General features: G+C 41.2%; 2 protein-coding genes across 2 annotated transcripts; one reads left to right on the top strand and one right to left on the bottom strand.

The window, feature by feature from the left end:
• Nucleotides 1–883: 883 nt before the first annotated feature.
• On the top strand, nucleotides 884–5,650 carry fzd5 (frizzled class receptor 5). Its single transcript, XM_032528906.1, is given in 2 exon segments — nucleotides 884–1,683; nucleotides 1,686–5,650. Coding segments are annotated over 2 exon segments (1,773 nt in total). The 5' UTR covers nucleotides 884–1,593; the 3' UTR covers nucleotides 3,369–5,650.
• A 4,159-nt stretch (nucleotides 5,651–9,809) lies between these two features.
• On the bottom strand, nucleotides 9,810–23,283 carry ccnyl1 (cyclin Y-like 1). Its single transcript, XM_032528907.1, is given in 11 exon segments — nucleotides 9,810–11,192; nucleotides 11,429–11,591; nucleotides 16,526–16,692; nucleotides 18,079–18,129; nucleotides 18,131–18,199; nucleotides 19,425–19,476; nucleotides 19,565–19,600; nucleotides 20,054–20,154; nucleotides 20,670–20,713; nucleotides 20,978–21,052; nucleotides 22,681–23,283. Coding segments are annotated over 11 exon segments (1,038 nt in total). The 5' UTR covers nucleotides 22,844–23,283; the 3' UTR covers nucleotides 9,810–11,075.
• Nucleotides 23,284–23,760: the final 477 nt, after the last annotated feature.

The following is a 23,760-nucleotide window of genomic DNA, read 5'->3' as shown; positions in this document are numbered from 1 at the left end:
TATTATTTGTGTTGCATTAACACGCAAGCAGAGTTTTTCATGTTTTAGAGGTGGATCTCTTTTGAAATATAGACTGTAAATTAATAGGAACCTTAGTCTTAACACGTTTGGAAGATTAATTAGTAGATTCACAGAAAATTCACAGTGTATTAACTGACAAATTGGTTAAGTCACGTATCAAGAAAAACAAGGACACTTTAAGTAATTAAATCACTGCAACAAAAAACATTTATTTTTGTCCATTTTTAATGTAATCTTTAAATTGCCTATATTTTATTATTTTATCAAACAATTTTCTCTGTATAGGGCCTCTAATCGCTGCCCATTTTATTTGCCTTATATAAATGTTATGTACAAACGTGCTAATTGCTCTTGATTAGGGTCTAAAAGGGCATCATTTCTAATTAAATGCTGAGTAAAAGATATGTGGTCAGATATGTATAATGCCATCTTCCATCTCAGATGTGTCAGTTTGTTTTGGGTTGGAGCATGTCGTTTTAAATCAAATTATGCAACCACTTTTGAGCACTGTATGGCCCTTAACGTTACCCTTTTTTATATTTTTGCCATTGTCTAGATCTGTTTTGGTATACTTGTACCATTCTTGATATTTTACATTTAGCCTATTGCACTCTTTCCTAACTTGTAGGCCTATTGCAACAGCTGCACAACAGCTACCCTCGCGATAACTATCTATGTTATCTTATTTTATCTATAAAATGGGGGTTACAACTGACATTGTTCAATAGGGAAGCCAGATTCTCCTTTTCCAAACTCGCTCGTCCGCTCATGGTCGAATCGTGACATTTCCGACAACCTCTGAATGCAGCAGTCCCTGTGTGTGATGAGGAGGTGCGGTGGCAGCTTCAGACGGACTTTATTCCGTCCTGGGGCTCAGAGAAGGCAGCACGCGCACGCTGCTGCACTTGATAACACGGGATAAGTTTTTACCCCAAAGGACGCTTGGGGTTATTCTTGTGTTTTATTCTGTTTTCCTGTAGAAGCGACAGAAATGACACTTGTGGAACTTTGAAAAGAAAAGAAAAACTAACATGTGGCTGAAAGCTGTCTCATGTTACTGAGGGAATAAACGTCAAGTGGAGATTACACACCGGGCTCCGGACGCAGAGACCGGACACTTTCATGCTCACTTTAAACATTCATCTGTTTCCTCACATTTCCTTGGACAGCTTTAACTCTTTTTTTCTCATAATGCGACTTTTTCTGGCGTGTGCGACCTGTCAGGAACAAACAGAGCTGGTAAAAATGTTACGAGGTCGTTAAATTTATTGGAACGTGACCACCGGAGATGAACTTTCTCCGTATTGATTGCGCGAGCTCTGGTGAATGATTGACAGCAGAGGCTCGGCCTGGCGCTCTGTGGACATTTATGGATTTACCGTCAGGAGTTCAACTTGTTTTGTTTTAATCATTAAGAGAAAAGAAGGAGCTCAATGTAACTCTGGCCCTGATTCATTCAGCAGAAGAAGAACGCTTTCATCCAGGTTTCGGAGATGAACTGAAGCCGATTCACCCTCCTCTATTACTATTTTTATTTTCGTTTTAATGACTCTAAATCAATCACTTTAAAACATGTTTTATAGGCCTATGGCATCTACGGTGAGGCACGCGACGTGCAGCCCGGTGTTACAGCGGCCCCTCGTGCTGCTGCTGCTGCTGCTGTGTTCCGGTGTCCAGGTCTCACATTTGGAGCCTCCAAAGATCTGGTGTGTGAGCCCATAACTGTTCCCATGTGCAAGGGCATCGGCTACAACCTGACCTACATGCCCAATCAGTTCAACCACGACACCCAGGAGGAGGTGGGGCTGGAGGTGCACCAGTTCTGGCCCCTGGTCCGGATCCGCTGCTCTCCAGATCTGCTCTTCTTCCTGTGCAGCATGTACACCCCCATCTGCCTGCCGGACTACCGCAAGCCACTGCCACCCTGCCGGTCTGTGTGTGAACGGGCCAAACGGGGCTGCTCCCCTCTAATGAGCCAGTACGGCTTCGAGTGGCCCGAGAGGATGAGTTGCGAACAGCTGCCCCAGCTGGGAGACGACTCGACCCTGTGCATGGACCGGAACAGCAGCGAGACCACCACCCTGGCTCCCCCATTCCCCAAGCCCACCTCTAAAGGCCGGGCCAGACCACCCAGCCCCCCGCAGTGTGACAGGGAGTGCCGCTGTCGAGACCCCCTGGTCCCAATCAAGAAGGAGTCCCACTCTCTTTACGGCCAGGTCCAGACCGGCCCCCTACCTAACTGCGCCCAGCCCTGCCACCAGCCCTACTTCTCAGCCAACGAACGCGCCTTCACCAGCTTCTGGGTGGGACTCTGGTCGGTGCTGTGCTTCATCTCCACCTTGACCACTGTCGCCACCTTCCTCATTGACATGGAACGCTTCCAGTACCCGGAGAGGCCCATCATCTTCCTGGCTGCATGCTACCTCTTCGTGTCTTTGGGCTACATCATCCGCCTGGTGGCGGGCCATGAGCGAGTGGCGTGTGGCACCGGCAGCAATGTCGGTGGCGACCAGCTGCACATCCTCTACGACACCACTGGCCCTGCTCTCTGCACCCTGGTCTTCTTGTTGGTGTACTTCTTTGGCATGGCCAGCTCCATCTGGTGGGTGGTGCTGTCCTTCACCTGGTTTCTGGCTGCAGGGATGAAGTGGGGCAGCGAGGCCATTGCCGGATACTCGCAGTATTTCCATCTCGCTGCCTGGCTCATACCCAGCGTCAAGACCATCGTGGTCCTGGCTCTCAGCTCTGTGGACGGGGACCCTGTGGCTGGAATCTGCTACGTGGGGAACCAGAGTCTGGAAAGCCTGAGGGGATTCGTACTCGCACCTCTCGTGGTTTACCTCTTCACTGGCTCACTTTTCTTACTTGCCGGTTTTGTTTCTCTCTTCCGCATCAGAAGCATCATCAAGCAAGGGGGCACCAAGACGGACAAACTGGAGCGGCTGATGATCCGCATTGGGCTCTTCACGGTGCTCTACACGGTCCCCGCCACCATCGTGGTGGCCTGCCTGGTCTATGAGCAGCACTACAGGCCCGGCTGGGAGCGGGCCTTGGCCTGTTCCTGCCCGTCTGAGCGCCAGCGCTTGGGCGGGGGCCCAGAATATGCCCTCTTCATGCTCAAGTACTTCATGTGCTTAGTGGTGGGCATCACATCAGGAGTGTGGATTTGGTCAGGAAAGACACTAGAGTCCTGGAGGAGGTTTGTCACACGATGCTGCCCCTGCTGGCCACAGAAAGCCACTGCTCCACCCTCCATGTACAGTGAGGCCAGTACTGCTTTGACTGGACATACTGGAGCTGGGCTGACATCCGGGATCTACCACAAAGCTGTTCCATCGCATATATGACCTGACTGGCTCAGTTAAGAGACACACAGTCACCTCTGTGGACACTCAGAAATAAACTAAAGTATCTAAACACCCAGAAAGGGAGTGTGGACAGACATCAGCTCGCACAAAAAACTAGATGATTGTGACAATATATAAAGTAAAAAAAAAAAAACCTGGTTAATAGGAATTTCAATTAAACGGAAACTTTAAGAGTCCGACTTTGGTGAAAAGTGACTCCACCAATTGGAGCTGCTTTTCTACGCCAGCTGACTAAGCAACATTTGCTGAAAAAACAAAAAAAAAACAATCTTCAAACCTAATAGAGCTACATGGATCCATGATGGAATCACACACACACACACACTTCTACCTGTCTGCTTATCCTGAGCACTGAGAGAGAAACACTTATTTATTTATGTATATATTGTATAAAGTTGCTGTAAAAACAGTTAGATGTATGGTGGGATATGTGTAGTTTGTAACCAACCAATGCCACTGCCAAAAGCTAAGTGTAAGACACCAGATAAACAAATCTTGTCTGATTTGAATTGTATAAACTTGTACATAAATGTATTGTTTCATGTTAATGTTTTGAGTGTGTTATCCGGTGTTTTGTATCATTAAGAAACTGAAACAGCTGAAAAACTCTCTAAGTTTTCCCAGACTTAGAAGTAATCTGGGAATGAAACAAAAAGCAATTCATCCTTGACGGACACCGTTAGAACCTCTGAGCGCTGTTGTTGGTTTACAGCCCATTTAAAGTTCCTAAAGTCGGTTTCTGAACCAGTTCTGTTTCTGTTCTGTGAACCAACAGGCTGGGATTATGTTAAAGCTGCAGGATCAAACTGACCTGGCCTTTACCCCCCTCTGCTGGTTGACAGTGGAGCTGCTCACTTTGTGTGCACTCCCCCCCCCCTCCCCCCCACAGATCAACATTAGACCACAGACCTTCAGTCAAATAAGATTTTGTACCCAAACGGTCTTAAAATGTTACAGTGAAATCCCTTATGGGCATAGGTTTTTATTTTGATCTGCTGTGGACTCCCTGATACCAACTCAAGGGCCTCTTAAAAAGGTCCCTGGACCTCACTTTGAGAACCATTGCTCTACTTTCCTTGTGATTTCAAGACTAAACAGACAGATGTTAGGATTTAAAAAATTTAAATAATTAGTTGATGGACAGAAAATTAACCAGCAACGTGTTTGATAATCGACTGATTGTTAAAGTAATTTAAAGCAGAAATCCCAAACGTGTAGTTTCAGCTTCTCCAACTTCTCATTTCATAAACACCGTTAACTGATGTTTGCACAGTTGGTCGGAGAAAACAAACAATATACCCCCTTGGTGACATGCATCTCCACAACCAAGAAAAAAATAACAGATTAGTTGAAAATGAAATTAGTCACAGCCAACTTATTGGATTTTTTAAACAGTTATGTTGCTTTTATTGACTTAAATGTAGGTGACTTCAAACCAAATCATTCCGTTATTGGTCAGAAATAGTGCTGAACTATTTAGTCTAGTAAATCATAAAAAATATGAATTGCTAATCCTTTTAACTTCACAGAAGACAAAACAAGACATGATTGGCTCTATTCTCTAAAATATGAGGACTTACTGCTTTTTGATTGAGCTTTAAAAACAAATTGAAATTCTATATTTTAGGTGTTGGGGACCATTGCAAAGACAAAATAAGGACTTTTACATGTCCACTTTTAAGGTTTGTCATTCTGTTTGACAACTTAAACAAAGCACTTCAGGACAATGCTGCTCTTCATCACAACTGACTGTATTCACGCCGTCTGCTGCTGACTTATGTAAATCTGTCCCGAGTTGTGTGAAACAACGTTCTAGATTAGAAAGTCTTAGCAGGGGTCTGTGGTTTAATGTCGATGATCCGTTTCAGGAGCCTCGACAACAGAAACTGAAGGAACCTCCCGTCTCCTTTTAGAGGTCACAACATCGGAAGACAGAAAGTGAACTAAATGACTGAGAAATTGAAGAAAAAAAATAACCACATTTGTTTTCTGCTGTAATGGTCTGTTATATTTGCATTTAATGCTTTTGGCCAATTGTGTTGTTTAGACTACTGTGTGTGTCCCCATGCTAGATGGCATCTCTAATTTATTGGCCTGATTTGTGCGAGTGAATGCGATTGTGTGAGCAGGGATGATGAATGCCAGTTAGTGTTGGTAAACTGCTTTGTTATTGATAGAGTTCCTCAAAGATTATAAAAAAATATTGTAGATTTTGATTCATATTGTTGAATTAAAACAGAGTTGATCTTGAGTTAAGTGCATGTCTTAGGTACTGTACATCTCACTGTTTCTGTACATCTGGCATAACATGTCAATTTGGGGTTTGTGGACTTGAGAACAGAATAGTTTTATTCTTGTGGCAATGGTTCACGTACATTTGGACCAGTCTGACAATATACAATTGAGCCACGTTTGAGTTTGTGCTCATATTTCAACTAGAAGAAAATCACGTGTTAAACATCTTGATTTAAAAGCTCAATTTAAACCGTTTATTGGCAATAAACAACAATTTTAAAGTTTGAACTTCAAATACAATATCCAGTTACCAGGTGGGGTTGGGCATCGACAACCAATTCCTACTTGGAATCGTTTCAAAAATTACTATTCCAGTAGAATCGTTTGGAGGATTTTGATTTCAAATCCAATCATCGCTTCCCAATTTAATATGCGTAAGTTTTGGTTTCCAAAAACTGGTGTGGCTTTATTTTACATTTAAAAAGCCCTGTAAAACTAAAAACCACCATTGAATCAAAAATAAAAAGTTCCTCTTATTTGTAAAAAAATAGGCGTGGGACCCGTTTCAACTCCACCCCTCAAAGAATCGGAATCGAGAATCAATAAGAACCGGAATTGGAATGAGAATTGGAATGAGAATTGGAATGAGAATTGGAATGAGAATCGTTAAAATCCAAACGATGCCCGACCCTAGCAACAGGACATGAGGAACTGATAAAAAGTTCCTAAAATCAACAAAGTCTTACTCACTTGGAGTCTCCCGTTTTCTTCAAATGTGTTGCTGCCTTCTGCACGTCATTCTGGTGCTCGCTTGCTTGTAGCGCCGTCCTCCATTTTTCCACACAGCACAATAGAACTTCTTTTCCAACAGTTGTCTCATTCACTAACATCTATTTGTAGTTTATAGCAGTGGTTCTCAAACTTCTTTCAATAATGTACTCCTTTTGAATGGTTTCTTTGAGCTAAGGACCCACTGACCAGCGCTAATCATTTTTAGAAAGAAAAAAAAAAAAAACTCAATAAAAAGAGGAACAGTACAGCGCTGTCAGCTGTTACAAACAGCCTTGTTAAAGAAAAAAACATTTATATGTTTATGGGAAAAGGAGACAAAAACTGTAAAAAGACAAAACCTTGGAAAAAGATGGTAGAAGGAAGGAAGACAAAAACTGGTTGAAAATAGTATATATATTATATATATAGTCACGTAACTTCGAAAAAAAGTGAGAAACATGGAAAAAGTAGGAAAGTAGAAAGAAGGAAGGCAGGAATAGGTCCAAAGAAGGCGACACAAATGTCACATTTTTGGTAGGACACACACACCACACACACACACACACACACACACACACACACACACACACACACACACACCACACACACACACACACACACACACACACACACACACACACACACACACACACCACACACACACACACACACACACACACACACCACACACACACACACACACACACACACACACACACACACACACACACACACACACACACACTTTGGTAGAAGTGATATTCTACATTGCAAATAATTTACTAAGTGTTGTAGAGTTATAGAAAACAATGACATGCTGCTCATTCTGTGTATTTGAAAGAGGTATGTTCAAAAGAATAGCAGTGTTGTGTTCAATTAGTGAGGTGACTGATTCTGTGAAGAAACAGGTGTCAATTATGGCCCATATTTAAGGAAGGAAGGAAGCAAATGCTAGTTATAGTGCATTTCCCACTGAAATAATCAACAAAATGGGTCGTTCCAGACATTGCTCTGAGCAACAGCGGACTTCGATTAAAAAGTTGATTGGAGAGGAGAAAACAAATAATTGCAGAAAATTATAGGCTGCTCAGCCAAAATGATTTCAAATGCCTTGAAATGGCATCCAAAGCCTGAACGACTTGGGAAAAACCGGTCAACTACCATTCAAATGGATCGAAGAATCGCCAAAATGGTAAAGGCTCAACCAATGATCAGCTCCAGGAAAAATCAAAGAAGACTTAAAGTTACCTGTGAGTACTGTTAGAAGAAGACTATGTGAAGCAACGCTATCAGCTAGAAGCCCCCGCAAAATCCCATTGCTGAAAACAGACATGTTCTGAATATGGTGAAATTTGCCAAAGGACACATTGACGGGCCAAAGGAGAAATGGCGCGACATTTGGTGGACTGATGAGAGCAACATTGTTCTGAACACAAATGTAAATCATGCATATCCTGACACGTCTTATGCTCCGTTTAGTTAGAGAATGATGGCCTATAGAATATTACACAAAATAATGGCATTACCGGTTTGAAAAAGCAGATATTGCCATAACCGTTTCCCCGAAAAGGTTATTGTATTTTATAAAAGCAATCATTTTTATGATGTTGGAGGAGGTGGTTTTTGTCCTGCAACTGGATGGTTGTGGACTGGTGGACTGCGACAGCACACGTAGCCGAACACTGAGAACATACACTCACCTCAAGGATTGTTAGGAACACCATACTAATACTGTGTTGGACCCCCTTTCGCCTTCAGAACTGCTTTAATTCTACGTGGCATTGATTCAACAATGTGCTGAAAGCATTCTTTAGAAATGTTGGCCCATGTTGAGAGGATAGCATCTTGCAGTTGATGGAGATTTGTGGGATGCACGTCCAGGGCACGAAGCTCCCGTTCCACCACATCCCAAAGATGCTCTATTGGGTTGAGATCTAGTGACTGGGGGGGGCCCATTTTAGTACAGGGAACTTATTGACATGTTCAAGAAACCAATTTGAAATGATTCGAGCTTTGTGACGTGGTGCATTATCCTGCTGGAAGCAGCCATCAGAGGACGGGTACATGGTGGTCATAAAGGGATGGACACGGTCAGAAACAATGCTCAGGTAGGCCGTGGCATTTAAACGATGCCCAATTGGCACTAAGGGGCCTAAAGTGTGCCAAGAAAACATCCCCCACACCATTACACCACCACCACCACCACCAGCCTGCCCAGTGGTAACAAGGCATGATGGATCCATGTTCTCATCCTGTTTACGCCAAATTCTGACTCTACCATCTGAATGTCTCAACAGAAATTGAGACTCATCAGACAAGGCAACATTGTTCCAGTCTTCAACTGTCCAATTTTGGTGAGTTTTTGCAAATTGTAGCCTCTTTTTCCTATTTGTAGTGGAGATGAGTGGTACCCGGTGGGGTCTTCTGCTGTTGTAGCCCATCCGCTTGCTGCATACCTCGGTTGTAACGAGTGGTTATTTCAGTCAAAGTTGCTCTTCTATCAGCTTGAACCAGTCGGCCCATTCTCCTCTGACCTCTGGCATCAGCAAGGCATTTTTGCCCACAGGACTGCCGCATACTGGATGTTTTTCCCTTTTCACACCATTCTTTATAAATCCTAGAAATGGTTGTGCGTGAAAATCCCAGTAATTGAGTAACCACACTCCTAAATGCATTGAAGCAACTGCCATGTGATTGGTTGATTAGATGATTGCATTAATGAGAAATTGAACAGGTGTTCCTAATAATCCTTTAGGTGAGTGTATATTGATCACATTAAAATGCTCACAGATCAGACATACAAATACAATTTGCAATTACCACAACATATATTTGTTACATGATTAGTGTTTATTTAAAATACTCCATCTGCAAATGTTTTTTTTTCTCAATTAAAAACAAGACAAATTTCACAGCTAAGTAGCCTACATAGTAAGCAATGTAGTTGTTCTTCCTCCGCTGCTCTTCCTCATGTAGTTTGTTTGAAAGCTCTGGTCGGGGACCTGGCACAAGTACAGGATTGGGAATCTGTTGACGGGCTCATTGAGGCGGGCTCAGGATGGATTTGAGGGGCACAATACAGAGGGTGGACCCAACCAACAAGTCATTATGTCAACCTAGCTGCTATACTGAGCCACTCAATAAAATACTGATCCAGAATCGGTTTAAAAAACTAAAAAAACACTCCTTATAGACCACCTGAAGGGTCTGTAAACCGCCGCTGACTGAAGGTTTGCTTACTTACAAGTCCTGTGGAATATGTATAGTTTAATACTTTGACATGCAGTGTGCTCAATCCAAAATGTGTAGATAATTTACTGAAATAGAATCCAACACCACTGGAATTAACAGTAAACACGTCGTCTACAATCTTTTTTTCGTTTTTCTTTTTCTTTTTTTTTCTTTTTTTTCTTTTTTTTTTTACACTTTCAAAAGTTACTTTTGGTATTAACTATGATTTGCAAGCAACAGCTTTTGCATTCGATCCGATGGGCCTATTAAATGAGAAGTCTGGTGATACATTATTAGTTATTGTAAACAAATTCCATGAAAAAAAACAAAACTACCAATGAATTGATCCTATTAACAAGCATTGTTAATATATTGGCCAATACATCTCATTCCTCTGTGACAGAGACAATTCAATTTAGTGTCAAATCTTAACAGAAGTTTTCCCAGGACACTTTACAGAGTAGGTCTAGAGCGCGCTCTAATTTACAGATCCACAACAATTCACCCAAGAGCAATTGCACTTTAAAACTACCGTTTAACAAGCAGAACCAACAGAACCTGGCTTCACCTGGGCGGCCATCTGCCTCGACTGGAGCGAGACAGCGCTCCATTGTTGTCCAAAAACTATTAAAAGACATCAAGGAGCCACAATGTTGCACTGGCTGGCATGCTCCTTCATTACTATCAACACACAACCAGTAGTAATGTACTGTACACTGTTTATTTCAAGTCAATCCCACATACACCGGCCTGTTCCTGTAAAGTCTCACCAAGAGCACCAAACGTGTATTAATCCACGGCTAAAAATCAAACAAATACACTTTTTCCTCCCGTTTGAGGTAACGTTAGATTAAAAAACTACAGTGCATGCTGTTTGAGGAATTTACTGAGCCTTTGTATGAATTTGATGTTGTTAAATATGTACTGTATGTTGTGTTTATGTGTTCAGTACAAACCAACGGCCTTGGGACTGAAGACCACTGACGGGGTAGGCAACTCAGAAAGTACACAGAGAGACTAACACATTGTTAGTTTGGGTTTTCTCATGGAATTTGGTGACAACTTTCATATAGAATAAGACCAGGCTGCCTGGAATAATTCAAATACATTTTGGAAAAACTACATTTTCATGACAATACAAAGAATACCCCTTTGATATAACTGCAGTGGACCAATTCCTAGTTAACGCTTTCTCCGGGACATAAGGGACAAGTAAGAAATAAATAAGGGATTTGTAAAACCAATGGTTGTGTGGTAAACTTTTTAGGTTAACACCTTATTTCCATGTGTAATTTCCCAGTCAGCTCCACAGCTGTAATGCAAATTACCGTCAACATTTCATGCCTGAATCCTGCCTGATGAGGATGCGTTGGCAGTGAGGTTGACATCTGTTCGGGGTTTGGCTGTGGGTAAGCTGGGCTTTTAGAAAACAGAGGGAAGCAGTCTGGCCTAGGACAGCACAGCGTTGGAGTGTCGTATACCTATCAGGTTGTCTGCGCTGCAGGATCGTCTCACCGCTGAACGACTCAGGTCCTTATACTTGTCTTCACATAGTCTCGAAATGGCCTGGACGGACAAATACAAACTCTGTTACTGATAAGTTGTCATGGAAAAAAAAAGGTAAACAGATCATTGTGTTTTAACCAGAGGCGTTTGAATTCAAGAACTCTGCAAGATCAGAAAATGACAAATCGGCTCCTGTGCAGTGGGCTCGCTGCAGAGCAGAGAGGTAAATATTTGTCGTAATGAGCCAAACTGGAAGACCAGAAATTGCTGGTTGACGGCTGAGGAGGGCAGCTCACCTCTAGTTTCTGGGCGCGTTGGTTGTTGAGAGGCTCCAGGGGGAAGCTGAGGTTGTTGTCATCAGCCAGCTGCCGCAGATCAAAATAGTACTTGGCATAGACACTGGCTGGCACGTTGATGTTAAACTGGAGAAGTTCCAGGAAGTGGCGCTCCATCTCATTCCTGGAGGGTGGAAAGAGACCTGAGGGTTATTCCAGACCACCAAAAACCCTAACTCAACACTAGAGCTTCAGGACAGTGGAGGGTTTCCCGCAGAAAATTAGTTAGTTAAGTGTGTGTGTGTGTGTGTGTGGGGGGGGGGGACTTTACACTTTAGAGGAAGTATAAAGTCAACAGCACCGCAACCGCTTTCGCCTCTCCATTAATATCATATCGCAGTAAATGCTGTCTGTGGATGGCAGTATTGTCGGTCGGTGCCATAAAAGTATCGACGTTCGGTGCCCACTTCTATGAGGGAGAAAACTCACAGTAAATAATATTAACCTCCTAGGTAGGTGAGCCATCTAGCCTCCATTTGAGCTTTTTCTACTTACTGTTATTAAAAAAAAAAAAATCTTTAAACAATCCTATTTTTTCAAAGCCACTAAAGATGGTCGGTCCTCAATACAACAGTCAGAAATGCTAATCACAAAACATTTTGATCAGCCAATAGGGATACTGAGGGTAAACTGTTGACAGCTATTCAATAGAAAAAAATATACTGTATATTTCTATTCTTCAAAGAAGAAAACACTTTTCTTTATCTGTTCACATGTGATATGATTTTACTAAAGAAACAGTAGCAGAATTTATCTGTGCACTGACTTCATACATTCAACATGGGAAGTGCTCATGGAGTGAGAAGGAATCAAAAATCTCTTCCACAGAGATCACACAAACACATTTCCAGGCAATCAGACATGTATCTCCGAGCACCCACTTGGAGTATGACAACTCATCTTTTCCAGACTACAACCTCCATCATCCTTCCTCATCATAATCATCATCATCTCAGCCATGAGAAAAGCTAAGGGAGGTGGTCACCAAGGAGACAGCATCTAGGATGCTTTGTTGGTCAGCAAAGGTGGTGAGAGTGAGCGCGAGTGTGTGTGTGATGTCTGGTCTCCCAGGGCAACTAATGGAGTGGGTGAGAGCCAGGGCCATTATCTAGAAGCAGTGAGAGCACTTGAGACCCTACCCTGTATTTCTCTCCGTCTGTCTCTCTGCTTCTCTCTCTACCCTTCTTCCCATCCCTCCATCCAGACCCAACCAGGCTCACAAAGACACTTGAATAGCAGCAATGAAATCAGAGCAGAGAGAGTGCGGGTCATACATATATGAGAGGAAAGAGAGAAAGAGTCAGAGAGGGATGGGGGACTCACGGACATGCAGGCAGTGCACGCACCTTTCCAAATTACAAAAAAACAAGCAGGCACTTTCAACCTCTTTTATACACATACACACACAAACACACAGAGAAAAAGCAATTGTAGGAAATCAGTCAGAGGGCTCAGAGTGCAGCTCCTGGCCTCTTCACCGGCTCATAGCCCGAGGGACAGCAGAGATGGTACGGCCGCCATCCATCCCAGCACTCTTCGGTCTACTTTGAGTGCATCTTTGTTATATTTCCTTTATTAGGTGGGGGCAAGCATGTTGAGCCAGAACCATGTAATATTTGTTTGGAATCTCTTTTTTTCTCAAAAATCTGGAGCTCAGAAACAGAAGCAGCAAAATTTAGAGTTGAATTTGAAATGTTACCACAAGGAAACAACAGTTTATAGGGTAACCGCCGTTTTTTTCTTCCTAGTTTCCTATGTTTTAGTGTCTAAGTGACTGATGAGAAGAATATTCTTTGAAATTAGTCCATTATTAAGCAAGATTGCTGCAGTTGGCAGCGGCAAAACAAGCTACAATGTAAGTTAATAGCGCAATTATCTAGCTTGTATTTACATTCACAAAAGTGCAACATTATGGAAAGGATTTTTAAGGAGGTTGACCATTCTGTTGATGAGTAAGATCCTTTTTTAAAACATAAAAACATCCGCTAACATGCGTTTGCTAAACCCACCAGACTCCATGTAAATAAACACTTATTTAAGCATCGTAAAACACACTTCATTCAAAGTTGACAGAAACAAAATAAAACTATGAAAAGCTGTTTTAGGTTGTCTTTCCACTCTTCCAGCCATTACAACTTTTGGTTGAAACAAACACATAGTTTACGGATTGAAAATATGTTGGCTCTATACACGCTAAAAGTATTACTTTCTTAAATGAAGTCTGGTGGGTTTAGTGCTAGCGACTTCAGAGCCGTTTCTGGTTAAACAGAAAGGTCCTAAAGAGGTTTTAAAGGTCTATCTCTGAAGGGATCCTTTCCATAATGTTGTCAAACACATAATCTGAGCCTGTCATTGGCAAAACGAGCACTTTTGAGAAGGTAAATACAAGCTAGACAATTTAAATATTAACCTACATTGTACCTTGTTTCGCTGCTGCCAACTGCAGTGATCTTGCTTAATACTGGACCAATGTCAAACATTGTTGTTCTCATCAGACACTTGGACACTAAAACCTGCCCAGGTGTCCTTTTTCCTAACCACATCCCCCAGCACTTCCTATAGGGTCCAATGCAGTCCCAGGCCAGGTAAGACGTGCAATCGCACCAGTGTGCGACAAGCCTGTCTACGAGGGTTGTCCAGGGCCCAGTTTTTCAAATGTAATCTGGATCAAATTGATCCGGATTTAGTAATCCTTTTTTTGCGATCCGTGATCACGTAATCCATCTTACTTTTGAGCCAGTTTTTCAAAGCAACATCAAATTGGATCAATCTGATTCGGATAGGAACTTTTCAGGATCACCAAATCTGGATAACCAGTGTTCAAACAGGATAGGAATTCACAATGTAGAACTATAGATATGTAAAGAGCAACAAGTAGAATGGCCAGTGTGGGGTCAATATAAGTTTATTTTGCAAGAACGAGCAAACAGGAAGTGCAACAAGTTAGTTAGACACTATTTCTGATTTGGATTTGTTTTGGATTTCAAAAATCAGTGATTGCCATTCTTTGCATTTTTTTGGTTATTCTGTAATCATTGCATGCATCACTAATAAATATTGTGATGAATATATAGGCCTATTTATATATATCAATTATTGAGAGAAGAAAATGTATTGTTTTTGGTCAATTTTGACAGCTGTTTGGGGGATAATTTTATGAGGCCAAACTCTTTCTACTTCGCTGTAGGCCTATACTGAAAGGCTGATTACGTTAAAGCCTACCTAATCACTGTAGCCTGACGGATGAACAAATAAAATTAAAACCTTATGAATAAATAGGATATCTTGTAAGATACTGCATGATCCAAATATAGTATTATTTGATACATTGTTAAAGTTTTCATTACATTTTGGGCATGAAATCCACGCTGAGTCCACCCTTCTCATGGGATCAGTTTAATCCAGATTTTTTGGATCAAAGTGATCCAAATCCTACAAAAAGGTTCTGAAAAACCCAAACTAAAGGTTTGATCCAGATCAAAACCAAGATTAGATTATGTGATCTAATCCGATTGTGTAATCCGTTTTTTCTTTTGAAAAACCCATTTTCAACATTTGATCCAATCCGTTATCCAAAATCCTAGTGGATTACTTTTGAAAAACTGGGCCCAGGAGACCTTCTTTGCAGAGCCCCCAAAAAACTCAATTGGTATTTTTACCTATTTTCAGATTTCACTCATTTCACTAAGGCCGAATGATACCAAGCCTAGAAGGGTCACGTTGAGATTTTTCAAGGGACTACTTTTACATTCCCTCACAATGTGTTTTGCATTACCACGTAATAACTTTTGAGTTCCCTCGCAAAATATGTTTTGCGTTACATCGCAAACTTTTCTCCTTCCATTCCTTCTGGACACTATTTCCCACTTAACTGTGCAGGCTAATGAATCCGCTCTGTTGCATTTTACTTTGAACTGGGAATTATGCTGATATACTGCTCAATGGGCACATTTGTTAATCTAATTTAGGGTATAATTAATACCCTATTTCTTAAATGTACAAAGAAGAGAATGTGCGATGTCAGAGGTTTGCATGATGTGGCGATAAACAAACACTGAATTAGCAGAAAATCTGCAGCTCCCTAGTAGCGTTACAAAGACAGAATGGTAGTTCAGGGACAAAAACGTGAAAATACAGCCTTTATTGTGGTTACGGTCAACTATGACTACAACCCTTCCAATGTTCTGTATTTTCTACCTGTAATAATCTACTATATTCCTGTACCTGTGTTGGACAAATCGATTTAATCACATCAGATTTACATCAACAATTACATCATGGACTGGTGTCTGCATATGGGCTGTAAAGGACGAGTGAAGTAGCGACCAGATGTGGACCGACTTAGTTTAGGCAACGCAAAATAATGCAACAGAACAACAAACGCACTTCATTGTGTTATATATCCTACAACAGAAAGGTGTGATATTACCCAAGTGACAGGCTGGCGGTGGTTTACTATATCTCTGAAGTGAAATGAGTCTGGTTAAACAGAGGTTTTGTTTTTAGAGCAGCCTGAAAAAGAGTTAAAATATAGCCATCGCAGCTCGCGAGAACTATAACATTTGATTTTCGATATTCATATGAACTAGTTGTAATTGACAACATGGTAAATATGTTCCATAAAATAGGTGACTCCTTTTTGTTGTTCCTCTTTTTTTTTGTTGAAAGTTTTAAAACGCCATGCCACTTTTTTCTTCTTTTTTTTTTATAAATATAACTTGAGTATAACAATCAGTCCAAGGGGTCGTACTACAATCCAAACTCAAATGTAAAATTTAAAATTCTATTTTCAGAGCATGGCATCCAACATGACAAATATTTACTGCAAATGCCTCCCATCACAGAAATTGATTGACATTGAGTGATTGAAACGCTCAATGGTGCTTTGAGGCCCCAACGTCTCCTTCCAGGCACCTAACCCTAACCATTGCCTAATCCTCGTGCCTTCCAGGCAGTGATGTTTGGGGCTTAAAACACAGATAAATAATTGGAACCGCTGACTCGGTTTCCATCTTCCTCATTTTCAGTGATTTTCGTAAAAAAAAAAAAACAACTCACATGTCCTCCACAGTGATGTCTTTAAGGATCTGGCAGTAGTCGACGTTCCACACCGCCTGGTCGTCCCAGACTTTAGAAGCCAACAAGATGGCTCCCAGGACGATGCGCTTCCAGTTGGCGGGGCAGATATCCAGCTCAGCGTAGGTCAGCAGGCGCTCCAAGTACACCTTGAGGTAGAAACGTGTTTAATGGTCAAAATTAGAATTGGGAACTGACATTTTTTCTCAGCTGAATTAATTCCCTTATTAGTTTCTTATATGCTTCTGGGGACAACAGCTAGGTTAACGCTGGGTTATGGCAAAATCCAGATATTATGTACCAACAAATTATCCTATACATGTGTTTAGTGGTATTACAAATTAGAGTAACTAACTAATAACTGTAGTAGACCTACTACTTAACTAATGCTGTACCTAGTAAGTTATTCTTGAAATGGGAACACCTTTGAGGATAATGATATAGTCTTATTTATCTTTCATACATTACTTACTGGAAACAGAACACACCAGAGCAAATCAAACATGCTGCGGACTAAAAATAAACTACAACATTTTGGTGATATTATTTGGGACCGGCTCGCTATTTTGAAAACATTACATTTGTGCACCTCAGTTTGAAAAATTGCCAGTCATGTTAAATTCAAAACGGCAAAGAAACTGTGAGAGAAATGCATTGGCTTTCATCGCCACATTGTAAAACAAATCTTCTCAGTCTTTAACATCATAATATAATGATTTTAATCTTCTCTAATGTGAAGACTGTTGTGTGATCATAACACATACACCTGTCAAGTGCCATTTGGGGAAAATCCGTTTGTAAGCGTTTACTGCCCTCTGGTGATCAGTTTATAGTAATACCACAGTATTTACCTTCATGGACAAAAAAAACTTTGCTTTTGTGTTCTACAAATTTAACAAATGTAGTTTCAATTAGGGCTGAGTGATTTGGAGAAAATCATACATCACGATATTTTTGACCAAATACCTCGATATTGATACAACAACGATATTGTAGTGATGACTATTGGTGCTCTCACAAAATATTTACACAAGGATATTTTTGATAAATACTCATCAGTAATCTGGATATAATGACTAAGTGGTTAAAGGAAAATAAAAGAACAGTTACAGTTTGGCAAGTTCTGAAAATGACATCGCTTTACTGTAATGTAAAGACAACACTTATGCCATATTATTATATTTCCAAAGACGATATCTAGTCTCTGATCACAACACCAATATAATATTGATATATTGCCCAGCTCTAGTTTCATGAATGTATTTTTAGATTTCATAACTATAAAAATATAATCATCTTAACAAATGGCCTCGGACTGATATATGATTGTAAAAGTACCTAATAAAAATATATTTATAGAGTGACTGATTTGATAAAGACTGTACGACAAAAAAAACGTAGACGTAGTCAGTGTTCTAAGAATTTTGCACTAAAATAAACTCTTCACTGAGTGCCAGGATTTAAATAATATTATCATTATTCTAACAATATTATTGATGTAAGTAAAATGAAAATCATCAGAGAGACAGACTTACTAGAGTAACAATGGCACATTCTGCAGTGAGCTGTGCGGCGCTGAAGAGCGTTTCTGACGAAGCGGTAGATCAGTTTGTGTTCTGGATCTACACGGGAGTAGTCATCTGACACTGGCTCTCTCTGTATGGGACACACACACACACACACACACACACACACACAACACACACACCACACACACACACACACACACACACACACACACACACACACACACACACACACACACACACACACCACACACACACACACACACCACACACACACACACACACACACACACACACACACACACACACCACCCACACACACACACAACACACACACACACACACACACACAGGTTATGATGCATCTGGACTAATTTTCCTCTTGGTATTTGGTTTGGACTCAGAGTCACATGGCCACATTTATGGCAAATACACCAGATCGATACATACCTGAATTTTCCTTTAATATACAAGATGTTTGCTTCATCACAGTGTTATTAAAAAAAAAAAAAGGTAGTTGTAATATCGTCAACTTTGATATTAGTTTTGTCCTAAATTTTCCTCTTAGCCCTCCCTTCTATTTGAGGTCATCTTGAGCTTGGAGTGCCCCCCCCATCCCCACCCAAAAAAAACTTAGCTGAGGGTGTGCGGAGTGAGACACCACTCATGGCTCTTTATCACAAGTCGACAACTGAATGGAAACCGTTTATAAAAGAGCACAAGAGAGGATGATAAAAGGGACAATAGTTTCCTTCTTGTGTTTTTTTGACCAGTGAATCACATCCATTTCAATGATGCAGAACTGATCCCTACCCTTTGTTTTTCCTTTAACTGTTCGCATTGTTATGGATAGCCCCCATTTCCAGGTAAGTACTGAAAAATCTCAATTTGAAGAAAGAAAATGGAGTACAGCTGTCACTACACAAAAAACAGGTTTTGTATTGGGACACCACCACTATGTTTCAGATGGATGTGCAAATCCAACGGAAAATAATTGAAGGAAAGGACAAAATTAAAACAGAAATAATGTCTCAAATAATCAAACATTTACATTTTCTACATTTATTCAAGAGTGTACAACAGGGATAAGCCATTGTACCATCTTATCTTTTGTCTTGGCGTATGGTAAATGGTTTTCCAGTTTTTAGGTTCAGATTCAACAAACAAGTAATTGCAAATTGAAGCAAAATCTTAAAGTTGCTCAGGCGAACTGACTGGATGGATAGATGGACTAAATAATAGATAAATGACTGGATGAATCAAAAACCACTCGCTTGCTGATTATGGCCAGGTGCTGAGACACAGGCAAAAAGTGACTATTACAGAATTTGAGAAAAACCCATGAACATACTCACTGATAAGGGGTGCAACTTCTCATCAAAGATGTCCAGTGACCTTCCTGAGTCCCTAAGGAACACACAATACACCTGTCAAACTTCTCACACCGGCCAGTTTTAACAATATAAAGTGCCACAAATTAAAAATGTGTGCTTACCTGTTTTTGATGTGGTAGTATATTGCTAACGTGACACTAGAAAGACAGAAAAATGAGTGGTAACATTAAAGTTAGTTTTTGCATTACATGGCTTAAATAAATAAAAACAATCTACATGGGACAATACACACACACACACACACACACACACACACACACACACACACACACACACACACACACAACACACCACACACACACACACACACACACACCACACACACACACACACACACACCACACACCACACACACACACACACACACACACCACACACAAGAGAGAAAAACCGTTACTCAAAATTCACTGAAATAATGTCATTACAGAGGACTGTCCTAAATTAGGCGTTTGAGCGTCTGTTTTAGTCACACATCCATTAAGTATTACCACGCTGTGATGCAACAGGATTTTCTTATGTAAAATTTGGACAGACTTTTGGACATCACAGCCTTGTGTGTTTGTGTTTCTCTGTGTGTGAAATTCTCTCACCATTTGATTGTGCTTTTGAGGTTTGGCTGGCTGACGGTGTTGTCGTCTATGAAGATCGTGGAACAGGAGCTATATTTCTTTGACAATGGACCAGGCGATACCTTGAGACATTGAAATCACACAATCAATAACTTGAACTGATCACAGGACAGGAAAAGGTCTTGGTGGCTGCATTTCTTTAGACTGGTTCCACACTTTTGAGAATTCCTAAGTGTCTAATAGGTCCGGTGTTAAGGTTTTCTACTTAAACTAGATTTACTAGCCTTATCTGATTAATCGACATTATGAATCGCTACTATTGTTGGCAAAACTTCCACCGTTCTGTTTCACCGTCAACTCTGTGTGCTATTATCCGATGTTGTTTCACAGGCTTTTTTTTTCTTTTTTCAATGACATTCTGGATTTGGAACAACTGGTTAACATAAATATACTGAATACAAAATATCTACTATCAGATGCATAAACCAAATGATGAAACTAGCTACCTTTAAAAACCTTACCTGGCCAAGCTACATTGTTAAATTACCTCCAGGACAGTAAAGAAAATATAGCTTTGCACATATAATCAATTCAGCAATCAGATGTATGCATTTAATATATTTAGATTCTGACTTACATGACTGATATGATTTATGTGGTTGCTTTTCCTCTTGTCTCGTACTGTAAAGAAGAAGAAATGTCCACCAAAGCAGAGTTAGAAGCAGGAATCAGCGTTATCAATACATCAACCCCTGAAAACACATTGGTCTTAACATTCAACAACAAATTGTGTTTCAAATTAGTGTGTTCGCTCTTCAAAGTATCTTACAGAAAACAGCTAATGTGAATCATTGATATTGTGTGTGTGTGTGTGTGTGTGTGTGTGTGTGTGTGTGTGTGTGTGTGTGTGTGTGTGTGTGTGTGTGTGATGTTAGGATTGCTCACCGTCTGTCTGGGACTTGCTAAGGAAGATGGTGCTTGCGCGGGCGTGGTCAGACGGGTTAGACTCTAATGCAAGCTCTGAGAAAACAAGAAATGTACATTAGTGCTTGCTTTGACAATCTGTCAATAAAGACACAGCATGTACTACTAAGCTCTCACAGTATAGTACAGTTACACACTCATAAATATACATTTGAGTGATCAAGTACCGTATTAAGGCTTTTTACTCCTACAAATGTGCGATAAAAATACTTTACTGTATATATACTTTAAATATATGTATTATTTTGGTTGGTAAAAACTACACTGAAAACTTTGTACAGTATGTACAGAGTAGTAGACTTTGAAACTGTTGGCTAAATATTTGTGAATATAAAAATCTTCAGACAAAACTGTAAATTCAAGCAATGCAAGCAGCAGTGGTTTACACACAAGCATGACTTTGAGAATTGTGATCTTTTTCTAAATCCGGGAAGACAGCACATTACATAAAACACTGGGGATTACGGGATGGCCGCATTTGTGAAGCAAGGACAGCAAGAAGAGACATGAGGAATGTAGGAAGGACTGTTGGACAGATTCTGACCCTCACCCTGCCAACAGCTGCTCTTGCCAGACTGCACTCACGCACTACGGTCCACAACAACATGAATGGGATGAACACTGCGCATGTCTGGGAGGGAGTGGCGACACTAGGACTTACAGTACACAATTGAGTTTGGGCCTACATCACAGCAAAATATCTGAGATGCTTTCCATTTTGGGGCCTACATCACAGCACATCAAAGCGTGAGCAAAAAAAAAAAAAAAAATGTGATGGGGGATTGTCTAAAGACATGTTCCATTTGATAACCTTAGTTTACACTTTACCTCTTTAACAATGGGCATTGTGATTCTAAGTTGATGGCACATTACAAGATGCAGTTTTGTGCTCAGTGAGTTTATTTAAAATAAAAAAAAAGTGTGGTGGCTAAGGAGTGATCTCTCTCTATTTGAACTTTGTTTCCCATCCCCCATCTCACTCAAAAATAAGCCATGGAAATAAAATGGAGGTTGGTTAAAGACAACAATGAATGGATGATAAGGAGCTTGTTTTCATTGCAAATTTATGAATGGTTAATTTAATGCCAATGTAATCAACATGATGCAGTGCCCAACTGAAGAGTGCAAAGAATGTCACGATGACGATGATGATGATTATCATCATCATCAGTGCACTGCTAGCAGCTCGATGGCCACCAACACGTCTGGTAACTTGACAAGAGCTGAAGAGGGTGTGTATATCCCTGCAGTTATGAGAGAGAATATATCACATAGTGGTTATACTGAAGCAAAACCTCGTTTGTGTCAATATTAGTGGAGGGGCCCCTTATGCTGACACAAATAACTGGGTGTGTGCGCACATGTGGAGTGGTTATTTTCTGATTCGGTCATAAAAGTTTGTGTGCTCGGAGACATGTGAAGGAGCTTCTTCAATATGGCGGTGACTCGATTACGATTAACCTCTCTATAAACAAACACAATGTGTGTGATTTGCATGGGCTCTCACTCACACACACACACACACACACACACACACACACACACACACACACACACACACACACACACACACACACACACACACACACACACACACACACACACAGAGGAAAGGTTAAGTTTGAAGCTATCTATCTATCGCTGGTGTTCAGGTGGACACATACCGTCAGGGACTTCTCTGTCGCTTATATGCTGCAGGTAGGGCACGGTGTTGTCATCACTCACTTCGGTGCTGGTCTGTAACTCCTCCAGCCGCTCCGCCGGTTGTCTCGAGGGCAGCTTGGGGCTCGACTCGGGAGAGACGCAGCATGACACCGTGTTCCCCATCCCGAACCGGGCGTTAGCTTCAGACTATTGCAGCCAAGTCCAAGTAGTGCAAATATTTAAACTAGCTAAAACAAGCTTCCACCAACTTCATTAACATTACCAGGTTTTTGTAAGTATTAGCACACTACCTTTGCGTGCTAAATCGCCGCTGTCCACCAACTCCCTGGAACTTAGCGCATTCCTGTCCATTTGAGGGCAACGTATGTAGTCAAAGAGGAGCTAGCCACACATGCTCACCCTGTTGTAGAAAAGGTGTTGTCGCATGTGATGTTCGACGTGTTCTTGTAATTTGAACAAGCGGTTGTTAGTTAAATGCAAGGGGTCGCTAATTCATTCATTCATCCATCCATTCAACATGCTAGAGAGGCGCTGCTAGGTAGGTAGCTAGCCAACTAGCATTATAGTAAGATAGCTAGCTAACTAGTTGGCTTATCGCAACTTTTCTTCTACTCAACATTAATTACAATTTTTTGCTATCGTGCAAACACAATCCACTCTACCAGATAAGCATGTTACGGCTTTAAACCACCAAATTCTGACAAACGCATTTCACAACACTTTCCAAAGAATCCCGCAGATTTCTTCGTGCCCTCAGGTCGGCGTGTGGCCAAATCTAGCCCGAGGTTTCTGCGGCCTCCGGTGGGAAATAACAGGTAAAAATCCAAGAACGGCTAGGCAATAAATCCTAAATTAAGTCAGATTGACTACGCCCTGCCACAGTTCTTCCTCGGTAGACAACCAACTCTAGTAGCTGTAAAGGACTCCCCCATCAGTGCCTCCACCCCTTCAGCTTCTAGTCGGATCATAGACAGTGGAAGACAGTGGTGGATGTAGATGTAGCCATGGGCAGTGAGCGCCACCGCCGCCATCTGTTGCCGAAGCTCACATACGGCACCACTTGGCACCGGGATTTGGTA

The sequence above is a fragment of the Etheostoma spectabile genome, chromosome 11, assembly GCF_008692095.1.
Source record: "Etheostoma spectabile isolate EspeVRDwgs_2016 chromosome 11, UIUC_Espe_1.0, whole genome shotgun sequence".
NCBI lineage: Eukaryota > Metazoa > Chordata > Actinopteri > Perciformes > Percidae > Etheostoma > Etheostoma spectabile.
The sequence above is the reverse complement of the archived record's forward strand: the minus strand, read 5'-3'. Positions and strand labels throughout refer to the sequence as shown.